This window comes from Mustela putorius, unplaced genomic scaffold, assembly GCF_011764305.1.
Source record: "Mustela putorius furo isolate JIRA1106 unplaced genomic scaffold, ASM1176430v1.1 tig00003898_pilon_pilon_pilon, whole genome shotgun sequence".
NCBI classification, from domain to species: domain Eukaryota; kingdom Metazoa; phylum Chordata; class Mammalia; order Carnivora; family Mustelidae; genus Mustela; species Mustela putorius.
The window spans coordinates 20,018,682-20,036,315 of NW_025422047.1; the positions used below are offsets into that span (position 1 = coordinate 20,018,682).

Sequence of the window (17,634 nt, forward strand, 5' to 3'; positions counted from 1 at the left end):
TTCTTTCAAGTCTAATGACCTAGTTGATTTACTTAGCTTTTGGGTAGACATTCCTGTTATTGGATGTCTTAATCTAAGACTTAAGGAAATGAGCTTGTTTTTCTAATTTCCTGATGCTGATTCCAAGTGCTGAATTATTTCAATCAAGAATACTTTAAAGCTCCTAGATTCTTAGCCCTTAATAAAACTTTTAAGATAAAGTTTAAAAGTTTATATTAAGGGCTAATAAAACTATTAAGCCCTTAATAAAACTATTATCCTCAATTGTAATACTGGTCTTTTCAAAATCCTCTCATGAGAGCAAAATCATCCCTGTCCCTGAGATAATAGGAAGAAAACATCACCACATCCTGGAGGAACTGAGATATTTGGTCTTGGAAATGTGTCTGTGGAAAAAGGTAGATAAAAGAATGTGGTTTTAGTGAAAAGTAATAACAAGAAGAGAATATTCTTTTCTTCAAGAAACATGTGCCCAATTATCAGAAAAGAAGTTAAAGACAAGGAAGGAGAATCCCACTTTTAGTTCAGGTTAAAGTTCAGACTTAAAGATGATAGATGGGTATTTTTCTCAGAGAATTTCAAAATTTAAAAAAATGTGAATGTTAGGCAGTATTACAGTTACCCTTTGTCATGTGACCACTTAGCAAACTTATACTAGAAAACATTTGAGAGCCTGATGAGGTGAGAAAAGTTTGATTTAGGAATCATATTTTTAAATTTACCTTTTAGGTAGAGAAATCATGGTAAGTATAAAAAAAATTGCAAGCTCACTCCTCTGTGAGAAGTCTTCAACTTACATTTTGGGTATGCTGCTTTAAGCTAGTTACATGATCAGAGCAAATTGGCAAAGCTCCAGACAAAGATAAGGGCACATTCCTCTTTTTAAAAGAATCTTTTAAAAATTATAAAAAGTTAACTCAAAATGGATCATGGACTTAAATGCAAAATATAAAACTATGAAACTTTTGGAAGAAAACATAGGAGAAATTCTTCAAGACTTGGAGCTAGATATGATACTAAAGTTCTAAGATTTGACACTAAAAGTATCACACAAACACATACTTAACTACATCAAAATTAAAAACTTTTCCTCTGCAAAAGACCCTGTAAAGAAGATGAAAAGATAAGCTACAGATGGGGGGGTGGTAAACATTTACACACCATGTAAAGTTGTAAGGCATAGAGCTTATATCTAGAATATAAAAAGAATCCTTACATCTCAACAGTAAAAAACAAATAAACAATTAGAAAATAGACAAAAGAGTTGAATAGATATTTCACCAAAGAGGATATAAAGATTGCTAATAAGGAAATGAAAAGATGTTCAACATGATTAGCCATCAGACCAATGCAAATTACACCAACAATGAAATAGCACTACGCACCTACAACAGTGGCTAAATTTTTTAAAAAAATAGTGATAACACCAAATACTGGCAAACATGTGGAGAAACTGGATCATTTATAAATTGCTGGTGGGAATGTAAAATGATAAGGCACTCTGGAAAATAGTAGTTTCTTAAAAACTAAGTATGTCCTACTATATGATCTAACAATTACACACTTGGGTACTCATCCTAGAGAAATGAAAGCTTATATCCACATAAAAACCTAGACATGAATATTCACAACCGCTTTATTCATAACAACCAAAATTTGGAAACAACCCAAATGTCCTTCAGTGGGTGACTGATTAAGCAAGCTGTGGCATATCCATACCATGGAATACTACTCAGAAATAAAAAGTAACCAACAGGTTGGATATACCCAATATCTTGGATAGATCTCACACTTTTATTACTCATGTGGAGTGAAAAAAAAATCTCAAGAAGTTATGTCTATGCAAGCCTATTTATACAACATTATTGAAACAAAATGGTAGAGATGAAGAACAAACAGATTAGTGATTGTCAGAGCTTAAGAGTGACATGTCAGATGTCATGCTACAAAGGGGATAGCATGAAGAAGACTTGGGGTAGAAAATCGTGCATCTTGATTGTGGCAGAGGATCTATACATATAATACACATGAATTTATCTATCTGTATATGTATAAAATTACACAGAACTACACATACACACATACAGTCAAATGAGTGGATGCAACACTGTGGAAACCTAAATAAGCTCTGTGGATTGTACTGACATTAATTTCCTGGTTTAGATATCACTGGAGCAGACTCGGTGAAGAGTACGTGTGACCTCCGTGTAGGTTTTTTGAAGCTTCCGTGAATCTATAACCATTTAAAATTCAAGATATTTTTAAAAATTTCTATGTTATTCATTCATTCAGTCATTCATTGCGAGCACACAAACAGGGGGAGGGTCAGAGGGAGAGGAACAGTCTCAAGCAGACTTCCTGCTGAGCACAGTACCCGATGAGGGGCTCCATCCCATGGCCCTAAGATCATGACCCGAGCCAAAGCCAAGAGTTGGATCCTTAACCAACTGAGCCATACAGGAACCCCCCAAAATTTAAAATGTTTTCTAAAAATTTAACAAAATTCCTATCAAACTCACAGTTGTTAATTAACTTCTCTGGCTCTATTACACATCACATATTCAGCTCCCCAATTCTTGTCATTCCTGTCCTCCACAGAGCTCCTGCTCTAATCTTACAGTCACCTTTTCTTTTTCTGGGGTACACATATTCAGTGACAGAGAAAAACTGCCTTTAAATATGATTTGTACAAGTCAGAGTTTGCTAAGTCTGGCTAGAATAAATCATATAAGTCAATGATAAATTGTATACAGGTTAGTGCAGTGACTTTTAGATCACTAAGAAATTATCTAACTCTCAAATAAAAAGCCAAAAAAACAATGAGCGTTGTACTGTTAGTACTACACATTCTGTGTAGCTCATATTTTCTGGTTACTGAGTGAGAGGACAACGGATGGAGTGACATCAAAGCAGTGCATCAGAGAGTTGATTTTTTTTTTCTGGGGTGCAAAGTATGCCATTTGGACAAGTCTGAAGAGAACTCATACAAATGGTGATTAATGCAACAAGATAATGCATATTCAATGACAAAATACAATGGCATGTCATAGAATCAAACAATTAGACAATACTAGTTTTGCCATAGATAGCCTAGCTTAGTGTTACTAATTTCAATATTAGTATTGAAATATTAGTTACCCTCTAAATTCAATAGCTCTTGTTTTTTGTAGTAATGTGATACTGTCTAGAACATGATTACTTTGAAATTTTTACCATATTTACTTAAAAACAGACATGCTGCTTCTAAAACTCAAGTGAAAACAAAATGTGCAGAAAATCAGCATCAAATTTGAAACAGAAGAATGATGGGGATGGAGTAGACCCAAAACTCTATCAACCATCAAATATTATAAAGCTGGAATAATTAAAAATAATTAGTACTAGCAAATGTAGAACTAGAGAGACTATGGAAGAGAAAAGAGAAGACAAAAATAGAAACAAATTATGAATAGGAAATTACTATAACACAAAGTACTGCTTATCAGGGAGAAAACAATGAAGGAGCAGATAATGTTGGGGCAGTGAACTAGCCACTTGAGAAAAATTGGCCCCAAACTTATTCCTTAGATCAAAGTAATTCCATGTGGTAGACTAAAAATACTAAATTTTAAACATAATAGGAAATTTCAGGACTCTTTAAAAACAATCTTAGCAAGAATAAGGACTTTCTAAGCATGACTCAAATTTCAAACTTCAGGCAGAATGAACAACAAATATTAATAATAAATAAGAGCACATCAAAGCAAACATTTCTACATGGCAAAAACTTCATCAAAAGCCAAAATCAAGTGCCAAAATGGAATAAAAGCATTCAAAACCAGAGAAAATATAACTTACTATATAAAGAGCTTTTTAAAATCAATAGGTACATTAACCCTCCAAAAGAAAATTGCAGCAATAATAGCTACAATTAATCAGGTATATTTACTATGTCCTAGCCATTATTCTAATTGCATATAACTATATAAATATATACGTAATCTATCCGTCAATACATATTTCAAATGATACAGCAATTCTAGAAGGTATGTACTAATCTTTCTCCACTATTCAGAAAAGCAGGAAAAAGGAGGCTCCCCACTAAGCAGGGAGCCCAACACAGGACTTTATCCCAGGACCCCGGGATCATGACTAGAGCTGAAGGCAGATGCCTTCACCCAGCTGCCCCAGTAACACTTACTTTTACCATATATCATTTACTTATGTAAAATGTTTGTGATTTGCATGGATAATAGTTACCCTCCCCCAACACAGTGGTGACCTTCTGTCTCCTTTGAGATCTAGAAGTGGAGAGGTCTTTTTTCCCCTCTGTTATGCTCTTCCCTCCCTTCTATAACTCTCAAGTTTGTGACCCTGAGTTTTGGTCACAGTTGGTCCCTAGAGCCAGGCATAAAATTATTTGAAGAAATGGATTTCTTATATTCCCTATCTCTAATCAGTGATGTTTCCAGACATTGCCACACCCTATTTGATTTCCCTCTTTTTGAACTCAGGTCCTTTTAAATGTAAGATTCTGCTAAGATTCTTGTGTATTATATGAAGAAACACAATCCATGACACCTACACTTGGGTCCAACTCTCTTATAAACTCTGGTAGCAGTTTAAAGGCTATTCAAGGAACAATGAAATAACTAAAAGTGTAAATAAGAGAAGGCTTTTCTGACTCTTTGAACCTCATAGACACTATGCTCACCAAAAGCAAAATGTCCTTCCCTCAATCTTTTCTTTGTGGGCTGCATATAGTGGGTGCTGTGAGATTGTGTTGTTGACCAGGAGGTGGCAGTGGTTCCATTCCTCTCCTTCCTTGATTCTTTAAACATCAAAAGCATGAAAGTTACTCTTGATTGGCTGAGTCACTAAGAGAAAGGCTCTCTCCCCTGTCAGAGAACAAGAGCCAAGCCCCAGAGACAGCACCTCAGAGAAGATTTGGAATCATTACAAATTGTACCAAGACTCAGACGTCAGGATGGAGAATATGCTGGAATGTGCATTCACAGTTTTGTGGCTTCAGCTTGGCTGTAAGTTAGAGATTAAGAGAGGAGAGCCACCAAGGACACATTTATCCAAAGCTGGGGAGAAGAGATAGGGGTTCCGTGTCCGCTCACCGCTGGGTTTTTTCAAAAATGTTGTACTAAAGGCTTTCTATCATTTCTGATTTTGTTTTCCTGAACAGGGGTGACTGGAGAAGACCGGGTGGAGCAGAGTCCTCAGACCCTGAGACTTCAGGAGGGAGACCGTGTCCGCCTCAACTGCAGCTACACGGTCAGCGCCTTTAACGGGCTACAGTGGTATAGGCAGGATCCCGGGCAAGGCCCAGAATTCCTCTTTGTCCTATATGCAGTTGGTGATGAGAAACAGAAAGAAAGACTAAGAGCCACACTATTAAAGGAGGGAAGTTCTCTGCACATCGAAGCTTCTAAACCTGAAGACTCAGCCACTTACTTCTGTGCCGTGAAGACACAGTACTCCCAGGCAGCCTGGGAGCTGTACCAAAACCCTGCAGTTGCACTCTGGAATAAGGGCATCTCTGCTGTTCCTCTTCCTCGAGGAAGTACTTAGTATTCAGAGCCTCTTTCCAAGTGGTCCTGTGGAGAAAGAAGTCTTGTGACACAGCTTAGATGGCACGGATTACTATTCCTTCTGTTCTGGTCTTTAGGATAGTTCCTTTGTGTGTTCTGTATCAGTCTGCTCTTTGAAACAGCTCAGGGCTTTCCTCACCTGGATACAGAAGGGATAGCTGTGCAATGGACAGCCTTGGTTTCTTGCTTTGGGTCACTTGAAAAGAGACTGACCAGAAATACACACTCTTCCCAGAAGTTTTTTTTTTTTTTTTTTTTTTTTCTTTTTTTTTAAGTGCTTTATATTCTCTTACAATAATCTGGTCACATCTTTATTAAATGAATCTTTCCCATTTTAATACAGTCTTCTCAAAGCCCACATCTTCACCAGCCATATTTCTACATTTCTCTTCTCCTTAATCACCAAATTAATGGAAGGAATTTTCCGTACTCACCGTGTCCATTTCCTCAACCCCCATTCTTCACCCCTGCCAGAATCTGGCCTCTGTTAGTATCAGTCCAACAAAATCTTTAGCCTTCACTCCCATGACTTTGGTGTTGTTGAAACCGATGGATTGATGTTTTATCCAGTCCTCATTCTGTCTGAAATTCACAGCAGTCTCTCTTCCTTTCTTTTTAAATATCTTTCTTTTCTTTTTTTTAACCACAATCATACTTCATATATTTACAAAATCAAATAGCACCCCTTTTTGGTCCCCACTCCTCCACATACTTCAGTCCTCCCTCCCTGGTGGAAATGCTTTTAATTCTCAGGTGGTGGCAGTGATATTCATTTCAATATTTTTAAGTGCTGTTTCTTTGGGGCACCTGGATGGTTCAGTCAGTTAAGCATCCGACTTGGTTCAGGCTCAGGTCATGGTCTCAGGGTTCCGAGATGAGTCCCAGATGGGGCTCTCTGCTCAGCAGAGAGGCTGCTTCCCCCCTCTCTCTCTCTCCCTCTACCCCTTCCCCCATTCATGCACATTCTTGGTCTCCCTCTCTCACATAAATAAATAAATCTTTAAAAAAAAATAAAATTTTCTGTTTCTTTGTTTTTTTCCCTCTTTTTTTTTTTGTAATTGAGTTACAACACGTATAACCAAGTGCACAAAACTTAAAACCTACAGCTCAACAAACCTTTACACTTCTTTATAGCTATGTAATACCATCCGGATCTGCAGAGTGAATATACCTGTTGCTCCAGAAGATTTTCACATGCCCCTTCCAATTCAACAGCCCTTCTTTCCACTCTCCACCCTGAATAACCACTGTTCTGACTTCTGTAATCCATTCTGGAACTTCACTGCCTAGAATTGTGCAGGATGGTGCAGTATGTATTCTCATATCTGGTTTCTTTCACTCAGCATAGTTATCTTTGCAATTCATTGATTCTGCCCTGTGTATCAGTTGTTTACTCTTCCTTATTGATGTGTAGAGTTTCTTTGTATGAATAAACAACAATTTACTTCTCCATTCTCCTTGAAATAGACGTTTGGGTTATTTGGATTGTTTACAGTTTGGTGCCATTATGAAAAAGTCTGTGTTTTGGTGGACAGATAAACTCATTATTTTTGGATAATTCCACTAGAATGGACTTACTGGATCAGAGAGTATGATATATTTAACTCTAGAGCCAGCTGATAAACATTCTTCCCAAAGCATTGAACCAATGCATGAGAGTTCCACTTACTCCATATTCTCACCAAAAAGTGATATGAGTTTTCATTTGTTTTTAATTGAAGCCATTCTGGTGATGTATAGTGGTATCCATAAAATTGTGGATTTAATTTTATTTTCCTGAGGAATATTGATGCTGAGCACCTTTTATACATTCATTGGCCATCTGGATATTCTTTTGTGGCCAGTATGTGTTTCAAGTTTTTGCCCATTTGTATGTTTATTATCCACATGCATACATTCTTTATATTTTCTGGCTATGGACTCATGTTAAAATTCTGTACTGTGAATTCCTTCCTAATCCACTGTTTGGCTGTTCACTTTCACAATGATATCTTTCAATATACAGATATCCCTAATTTTAATAAAGCACAGCTAGTCCTTTTTTCCCCATATCGGTTAATATTTTGTGTGTGTGTGTGTTCTATTGAAAAATCTTTGCCTACTTCAAGGCATGGACATGTTTTTTCATTTAGGTCCCTATTCCAGCTCACACCAGTATTTGTGATAATATGCAATAGGTGTCAAGGTTCCAGTTGCTTCATAACCATTAAGAGAAAAGATCATCCTTTCTCTCCTAGAATTGCAGTGGCATTTTTGTCACATATCATGGACCTTACATATGTAGGTCTCTTCTTGCACTATCTTCATTCCATCTATAGAACAAAGTGTTTATTAATATAGTTCTATAAAATTTGAAACTCATTGTGTTTTTCCTTCATCTTTGTTCTTCTCCAAATTATTTTATCCATTCTAGGTCCTTTGCAATTCCACACAAATTTTAGAATCGATTCCTAAATTCTAAACCTTTTTCAATTTTCACAAAATTTCTGTTGCAATTTTGATTGGTTTTGCATTATATCTATGAGATCATCTTGGGGAGAATTGATATCTTAGCCACACTGAGTTTTATGTTGTAAATTTAGACTATCAATTTATTTAGGTCACCTTCTATTTCTCTAAGCAATATTTTTTTGTTTCTTTTTTATTTAAATTTAACTAATTAACATGTAGTATATTATTAGTTTCAGAGGTAGAGTTCAGTGATTCATCAGTTCCATAAGATGCACAGTGCTCATTCCATCAGGAAATGGTTTTAATTTTTAAGATAGTGATCATACATTTCTTATGTCAGATTTACACCCATGGATAGAGATCTCAAGCAATTTTTTTAAATGTTATTTTCCAACTGTTGCTTATGTATAGAAATACAGCTGGTTTTTATATTGACCTTGTGTTCACTGAACTTGCTAAATTTAGTAGTTAATTCTAACTGTTTGTGAATTTGTTTGGATTTCCTACCTCCATAATGATGCTACAGCAAATGAAGAAAGTTTTATTTATTTTCCTTGCTTTATTTGCCAGCCTTGTGGCAGAGTCAGTTTCCTGGAAATACTGAGATCTGCTTATTATGACAGGTGGGCAAAGATTTAAAAATGCAAAGGATATAAACAGACCGAGTGGAGTCTGGAGGCCTACCTTATCAGTTAGACCAACAATTGATCTCCTCATAAACGGACTCTGAACAACAGACTCAACTGTCCCATCCCTGTCTTGTGGAGAGGGGATGGGGGAAGGACTAGAAATCAGGGAAGCAGAAATGGAAGCTTCCTGATTTAGGGAGAGAGACAGAATTATTCTTTTATCCACATCACCTGGTTTTGTCCAATTTTAGCCCATTGGGTTTATAGCTTTACAGTTTTACCCAACATAGAGAATAATCCCAGGATTCTTGTTTTAACCTGCCCTCATCTTTCCATCCTCATTGTGACCACTGTTGCCTTTATTATCATTTATTGAACATTTAGCATATGCCAAGTACATTGCCCAGCACTCTACTTACTCATTTCATAATACAAAAAACTGTGAAGTAGTATTAACACATTTTCAGATAAGGAAACTGAGACATACTGGGTTGAAAGGTGAAGGAATTTCTGAGATAAAGGATAATATTCTGGGCACCGTAACATGAGATTTAAAAATAAGAATGCCTGAGCTAACCAGCTGGACAGTACTTCTCAAATGTCTGGATACTTAAGAATCACATGAAGACTTTTTTCAAAAGTACAGATCTGATTCTGATCAATAGATTCTGAGTGAATAGGTCTGGCATGAGGTCAAGGGCCACATTTTGGTGAGTTGGTGGTGATTTGGGTTTAAGGGACTAGAAGATCTTACCTTGAGAAACCACTGTCATTGTGAAGCTGCTGCCTTTCAGGAGGATGGGTGACGCAGACCTGCAGGTATTGGGGGTAAACGTAGATGAGAAGTGCTGAGGGACCCTCAAGCCCTACTTTGACATGCCTGAGTGCAGCTCACACCTTATTTCTGGTTAAGCCATATCCTATTTTAGTTAGTAGAAAATTTCCTTCTTAATGATAAAAAGACAATAATTTTTTTTCAACAACAAAAAGAAAATTATCCAAGGTTTGAAAAGCAGCCAAGAGGAATAATGGACAGACAAGCCTTCTGGTTGCAGACTTAACCAGAAAAAAATGGCCAGAACAACTTATTCCACTCTCCAACATGGATAAAAGTTTATTCGTTCTTTATATTTTTTTAGATTTATTTATTTATTTATTTGAAGGGGGCAGCAGAGAGAGAGAGGGAAAGAGCATCTCCAGCAGACTCTGTACTGAGCACAGAGTCCCACATGTGGCTTGATCTCATGACCTTGAGATCAGGACCTGAGCTGATAATCAAGAGTCAGACGCTTAACCAACTGAGCCACCCAGGCACCCTTATTCTTCATTTTTAATTAAAAATTAAAACCTCTCTATATGTTAAAGGCCATAAGTCAATTATCCCTTAATATTTTCTCCTCTCTTCCAACATTTAAATATATTATATTTAATTTATTTTAATTAATCTTTTTACTCTTTCTGGATTCTTTAAAACATTTTAACTTCATATTAAAGAAAGCTGGTTACAACACTCATAAAGATCTGCTTGCTGCAGAATATAGCACACTAGTTCTCTAATCTCTGCCTTTATAGTTCTCTTATTAATTTCCAGTAAAGACTACAAGATAATGTATAACTGGGGGTGCCTGGGTGGCTCAGTGGGTTAAGCCACTGCCTTCGGCTCAGGTTATGATTTCAGGGTCCTGGGATCGAGTCCCACATCGGGCTCTCTGCTCAGCGGGGAGCCTGCTTCCTCCTCTCTCTCTCTGTCTCTGCCTGCCTCTGCTTACTTGTGATCTCTGTCTGTCAAATAAAATAAATAAAATCTTTAAAAAAAAAAAGATAATGTATAACCGTTTCATGACCATGTTTAAACTTTTGCCATATCCTTATAGTCAGTCTTTCCCTTTCCAATATTTATGTTGAATTTTGGTTAGTGTGAGGTTTATTATTTAATTTTGTCCCCCAAACTTACCCAATATTAATGGAACAGTCTTAATGCTCCTAATATTATTGGAATATATAAGATATATTTATTTATATATTTATAATCTATATAATATTTATACATCCATATATATTGTATGATATATTATTATGGGATATTTATATTATATAATACATAATTATGAGATCATATGTGTATATATTTTCATATTGTCTTTTGAAGAATTAGAAATCTTTATTTAGAATCATCTAGGGGTGCCTGGCTGGCACAATTGGTTAAACCTTGGACTCTTGTTTTAGGCTCAAGTCATGATCTCAACATGGTAAGATAAAACCCCACACAGGGCTCTGCTCAGCGTCAGGTCTATTTGACATGATATTCTCTCCCTCCCTCCCCCTCTGCCCTCCCCCCTTTCCCTCTGCCCCTCCCCTTGCTCGCATCCCTTTCTCCCTCTAAAATAAATACATAAAATCTTTTTAAAAATAAGATAAAGAATTGTCTATAGAATTAAATTGTCTATAGAATTAAATATTCTTTTCCCAGTTAGATGAATAGTATGTACTGAAGGGCATTTTCCACTGCCACAAATTTGGCAGCTAGGACCCAAAACTAGGGACCAAGAAGGCTTAAGCATCTACCACTGCCTGTTAAGAAAGTCTCACAGCCAGGCACTTCCTCTAGGATTTATGAGAAATGAGTGAATAGGCACTATATCCCCCAACCTCCAACCTTCGCCCCCTTAAGCTGATATGAAGAATGGGAGGAGCCAAGAGGGAAAAAAAAAGTGTTCCCCTTTCCCCAAAAGCCACTTGAGGAGTCTGCTTCTGAAGCAGATTGTGATCTATGTTTATACCTGCTTAACAGAAGACAAGGAAATTGGAGAAAGGTGGTGGAGTGGGGAGAAGTAGCAACCTGGCTGCCTGGGTTTCTCCACCAGGCATGGTGAGGACCAGCGAGGATTCATCTGGGCAAGTGGTGCCTCTGAAGGCAGCAGGGCCTGCACTGCCCTGCAGCACTCCCAGCAGAAGAAAAGAGCTCGAGAAGCTGAGGAGAACGCCCCCCGAGTAGGGACTCTCTGGGAGGGGACCATCAGCAAGGGGAGAACCCAGGCTTGAGGAGGCCCCTCTGGGTCCCCTGCTCTCTCATGGGGATGCCCGCCTCATGGAGACCATCTAGGAAAGAGGAGAAGGAAGTGAACAGAGTAGCCAAACTGACCTCACTGTAGCCAGGGGCCAAGACTCAAGTTCAGAGAGCAGAGAAGAGATGGCAATCTATGGAAGATATAAACAAGACTACGCTGAGATTTATTTAATAACTGAAAATGGCCCAGAGGTTTTGCCGTTTTCTTTCCAGGAATTCTTTAAGGGAATAAGGTCCAGCATCCCTCCAAAGCACCCGCCAATACTTTAAGCCTCTTCACTTGTCTTTGATACTCTTTCCTCTCCCCTTAGAAAATGTTTGCACCACCTAGAAAATGTTGATTTTTTTCTTGGTTAAGTAAACTTGCATTATATCTTTGTAACATCTCCTAAATCTACAGTTGTTTCAGATCCTCCCATTTGTCCATACGGCTGAAATTTTGAAATAAAATGACTAACAAGGCATCTGTATTTTCTTTTTCCAGCTGTGTGTCCTGTTCTTGAACTGATGAGCCGACAATTATACCACTGTCTGAAAGGAAGATCATGTGGGTTTTTTTAACAATGAAAAAAAAAGCAAAAACTCTTAATATTCCAAAAATTGTCCTGTCTCACATGATGATCATCCTGAAACCACAAATGACCAAAATTGAAGTCCTTTCTTTCTTTTTTTTTTTTTTTTTTTTTTGGAAAGATCTTATTTATTTACTTGACAGAGATCACAAGTAGGCAGAAAAGCAGGAACATAGAAAGGAGGAAGCAGGCTCCCCGCTGAGCAGAGAGCTGGATGCGGGGCTCAATCCCAGGACCCTGGAATCATGACCTGAGCCTAAGGCAGATGCTTAACCCACTGAGCCACCCAGGTGCCCCAAGTCCTTTCTTTAACATCATAAAAACATCTCAGCGATTCTCCTCCAGGTCTATAAAGCAACTTTACTAAAGCAGACTGTTGGACTTGGCCGGGGTGGGAAGGAAGGCCTTCATGTGTTTAGTCACAAGAGGGGGATGGATGCTCTATTGTCAATAGCATCCCTGATCCACTGGAGGAGAGAGTGTTTGGCTAGCATTCAATATTGAGGTTGTACAAAACTGTGACAAATGATATATTTTATTCTCTTCATTATAAGCAGAACAGTCTGTGCACAGCTTCCAACATTCAGTGATTCCTGGCCTTGTCCCAATCCATTATGAAAGGTTTTCATTCCACTTAAAATAGGACAACAGAGGAAGACGGGAAGTGGCTGTGCCACTTTCGAGCATAAATAATCTATTTTTATCAATTTTTTGCAATGATAGAGAAAAGTAGAATTTGGGGGGGAGTGGGAAGGAAATTATTTTATTCAATCTATTTCAGTTCTCTTAAATTTGGGAAGATAACAGGAAGAAATGTTCAAGGTCACTCCTCCTCCTTTCTTACAGAGCTTTTCCTCTCCCTCCTTTCTGTCCTCCTCTGTAGGTCAACTGTGTGTGATCATGACACACACACAAACACACACACAGAGAAGGAGGAAGGTGGGTTTTGAGCCGGTTTGTGCAATATAAAAGGGGGTGCCATTCCAGGTCTCTTGTTTTCTTTATACCAACTTGTGAAGTCTCTGAATGCCCCCTAGAGAGACATGATCCCTGGCGGTATTTTAGGAGACCAGAGAATCCGAAAACCTGCCTTCTAGATCGGGCTCTGACCTTCACCTTCCCAGTCAGTTTGAGCACGTCACTTTGTGCATCTGAGTCTCATTTGCTGATTCTTGTCATTTATCTGGGCTTTCTTGATCCTCTGATGTACATTATCTGGTGGTTTTCCTGAACATAAAGAAAAATCCTTGGAGCTCCCCAGACCATCAGTTTATTGATAAGCTGTATTCTCTCTTGGGTTGTGAAAAGGCAGTAAGAAATGGATTCTGGGCGGATGCGGTCCTTCTTTTCCTCTTTCAGACTCATCTTCTTAGAGTTTAAAATTCATAAATCTCCTCAAGAGAACCCCTGAGTTGAAAGTGGATGCCTTTGTTCATGTTGTTACCCTGGTTCCAGGGACAACACTAAACCAGGGACCTGTTGTCAACCAAGAAACTACTATCTCACCTGCTACTGGAGACCTGGAATTCCCCAGCACGACAGCCACCAAGGGAGGGGCTGCAGTGACTCAGCTGGTGTGTCTGTTGTCTTACCTGTTACCTGATGGGTGAGAAATGATATAAAATAATATAAAGGGGGGCGCCTGGGTGACTCAGTGGTTTAAGCCTCTGCCTTCAGCTCGGGTCATGATCTTAGGGTCCTGGGATCGAGCCCCACATCGGGCTCTCTGCTCAACGGGGAGCCTGCTTCCCCCTCTCTCTCTGCCTGCCTCTCTGCCTACTTGTGATCTCTATCAAATAAATAAATAAAAATCTTTAAAAAAAAATGATATAAAGGGACTTCTCAAGAAGGTGTGAGCCGAGGAAAGCCAGCACTTCCGGGCTTAAGTGGCAAGAAGAGGGAAGTAGTTCTAGGAATCTAAAGAAAGCAACAGCAACTGGATAGTAAAAACTTAGATTTCTTTTCTGATATAAGCATTTATAATTTGCGTTTTTCTCTATGCACGGATATTTGGCAGCGGACACATTTGGTATTTAAAACTTTGTTGTCATTCAGGAGGAGGAAGAGAGAGAAACATTTCTCTGGCAATGCTGGGGTGGGTCCTCAGATGGCAGTGTTTCCATTTCTACCTCCTACTCTTTGCAGATCAGTATGGGGTTGGGGGTGGTGAGTGCAGCTGTGTGAGCATGTGACCTTCCTCCATTTGGCTGGGCTGATGCTGTTTCCTATAAATGTTTGAACATATGTGGCAGCAAAGCAGATTCTTTATCTTGTGAGACCTTGTCAGTACTGCAGAAACAAGAACAAGTTTCAGTGACTCTAAGTGGCAGAAAGAATGGACAAATCCCTGGGCTTGTTCATCCTTTGGTTACAACTAGACTGTAAGTTAAAGAGATTTGGAAATGGGCAAAGAACAGACAGACCCCAGGGTATTTCTACTGGGGGTGGGGGAGATAAGGACTTGTATCCAGTGTGATGTTTTGCATAGATTGAAAAAGCAAAATCAAAAGTAATTTCCAAAGAAGAGTTAGCCACTAACCCGCCTCTCTGTGTTCTCTTTCTGGGCAGGGGTGAGCAGCAAACAGGAGGTGAAGCAAAGTCCTGAAGCTCTGAATATCCGAGAGCAGGACAGCGTGGTTCTCAACTGCAGTTACACGGATGGCACTCTTTATTCCGTTCAGTGGTTTCGGCAGGACCCCGGGAAAGGGCTCACATTGCTAATGATAATTCTGTCAAATCAGAAGGAACAAACAAGTGGAAGAATTAAAGTCTTGTTGGATACCCGGGCAAGACAGAGCTCTTTATACATTGTAGCTTCTCAGCCCAGCGACTCGGCCACCTACCTCTGTGCAGTGAGGCACAGTGTGCAACAGGCTCCCGCCACCAGTACCCAAACTCTGCAGCTGGGGCTCCAACCACATGTCCTGTCTTGAAGCTGAGGGGCCTTTCTCCATCTAGGGGTTTTCTAAATTGACTCTCTCCCCAGATAGAAGCAATTAAATATGCAAAACCTCCTCTATATATGTACCAATACATATATACACACACATACATATATGTTTGTGTACATACATATATGCATATAATACACATATGCATCTGGAGTTAAATTTAACCTTTCATTTTTTATCAACTTCAATTTAAATAATAGCTTTACTGAGATTAATTCCCATGTCATACAATTCACACTTTTAAAATGAACCATTAAGGGGCGCCCGGTTGGCTCACTTGGTTAAATGACTGTCTTTGGCTCAGGTCATGATCTCCGGGTCCTGGGATGGAGTCCCCAATTGGGCTCCCTGCTCAGCGGGGAGCCTGCTTTTCCCTCTTCTACTCTCCCAGCTTGTGCTCTCTCTTTCTCTCCCTTTGTAAAATAAATAAAATCTTTTTAAAATTTTGTAAAAAATACAATAAACCATTAAGTGTCATCTAGTACATGTTGTGTAACCACCAACTCTACCTAGTTTTAAAACCTTGTCATCAGCCTGAAAGGAAACCACATACCCAGTAAAAGGTTATTCACCCTTCTCTACTTCCCCCACCCCCTGGTAACCTACTTTCTGTCTCTATGGGTTTGCTTATTCTGTTCATTTCATATAAATGGAGTCATACTGCCTTTTGGGTATGGCTTCTTTCACTTAGCCTATTGTTTTGGAGGTCCACCCAACCCAGGATCAGCTGGAGAAAGGCAGATATTCACCACTACCCAATCACACAGGATGCCTTACTTCTAGTTAGGTTGCTACATCTTCTCCATTTTTTTTCCTTGTTTTGCTAGAATCTTGTCAGTTTTACTGAACTTTTTAAAGAACCAGTTCTTTGTTTCATTGATTTTCTCTACTGTTTTTCCATTTGCTATTTAACTGTTTTCTGCTTTTTTTATTTCCTTCCTTACACTTGTTTTGGATTGATTGTTGTTTTCTTTTTCTGGGTTTTTGAGGTGAGCCCTTAGATGATTGATTTGAGACCTTTATTCTTTTCTAATATTTGTGTTAGAAATTTCCCTCTCAGCACTACTTTGGCTATGTCCCACAAATTTGGATATATTGCATTTTTATTTCCATTCAGTTCAATATACATTTGATTTCCTTTGAGACATTCTTTATGACCCTTAGATTAAGAATTGTGTTATTTAGTTGTTAAGTATTTGGAGATTTTCCTGTTATTTTTCTGTTACTTATTTACAGTTTTATTCTATTGTGGTCAGAGAGCACACTCTTTATTATTTTTATTCTTTTTTATTACACTTATTAAAGTTTGCTTTATGGCTCAAGATACGGTTTTACTTGATATGTATTTCATGGGCACCTGAAACCAATGTGTGTTCTGCTGTTGTTGGGTAGGGTGTTGATTGGTAGAGCTGGCTACTAGATTCTGCTGATTTGTGGTGGTGTTGAGTTCTTCTATATCCTTGCTGATTTTCTGGCTAGAGATATTGATGTCTCTATAATTCTAGATTTGTCTATTTCTCCCTTTAGTCCTGTCAGTTTTTGTTGCACTTATTTTTCAGCTGTTGGTGGGTGCATACACATTTAAGATTGCTATGTCTTCTTAGTAATTTACCCTTTTTATCAGTATGGAAGCTTCCTCTCTGTTCCGGGTGAATTTTTTTGTTCAGAAGTCTATCCGCTTTATCTGATATGAATATAGCCATTACTCCGCTCTTTTGATTAATGATGACATGATATATCTTTTTCCATCCTTTTACTTTCAACATACCTGTGTAATTTAAAATGAATTTCTGGGTGCCTGGGTGGCTCAGTGGGTTAAAGCCTCTGCCTTGGGCTCAGGTCATGATCCCAGGGTCCTGGATGAGTCCCACATTGGGCTCTCTGCTCAGCAGGGAGCCTGCTTCCTCCTCTCTCTCTCTCTCTCTCCCTCTTTCTGCCTGCCTCTCTGCCTACTTGTGATCTCTATCTGTCAAATAAATAAATAAAATCTTTAGAAAAAATTAAAAAAAAATAAAATGAATTTCCTGTAGAGAGTTATTATTGGATTATGTTTTTTAATCCACTTTTTATTTTAACTATATCTTCATTGGTATATGCAGGACAGTTTCTGTATCTTAACTGATATACTTATATAATTTGCATTTAATGTCATTGATATTTTATAGATAGATCTGCCATTTATATATTTATTTTTTTGTTCTCATTGTTTTTTGTTTTCCTGTGTTCTTTCTTTTGAAATTCTGTGAGTTACTTAGCATTTTCTAGAATTCAATTTTAGTATATCTACAGTGTTTTAGATGTATCTTCCTGTGTAGTTTTTTTTAGTGGTTGCTGTAGGTACTACATTGTATATACACAACACAGTCTACTAGTGATGTCATTTCA

General features: G+C 38.3%; 2 gene segments (V, D, J or C); both read left to right on the forward strand.

Annotated features, from left to right (window-relative positions):
• The first annotated feature begins 4,862 nt into the window (after positions 1-4,862).
• Positions 4,863-5,823, forward strand: LOC101678871. The segment is given in 2 exon segments: positions 4,863-5,018; positions 5,174-5,823. Coding segments are annotated over 2 exon segments (438 nt in total).
• An 8,648-nt stretch (positions 5,824-14,471) lies between these two features.
• On the forward strand, positions 14,472-15,561 carry LOC123388331. The segment is given in 2 exon segments: positions 14,472-14,679; positions 14,867-15,561. Coding segments are annotated over 2 exon segments (411 nt in total).
• Positions 15,562-17,634: the final 2,073 nt, after the last annotated feature.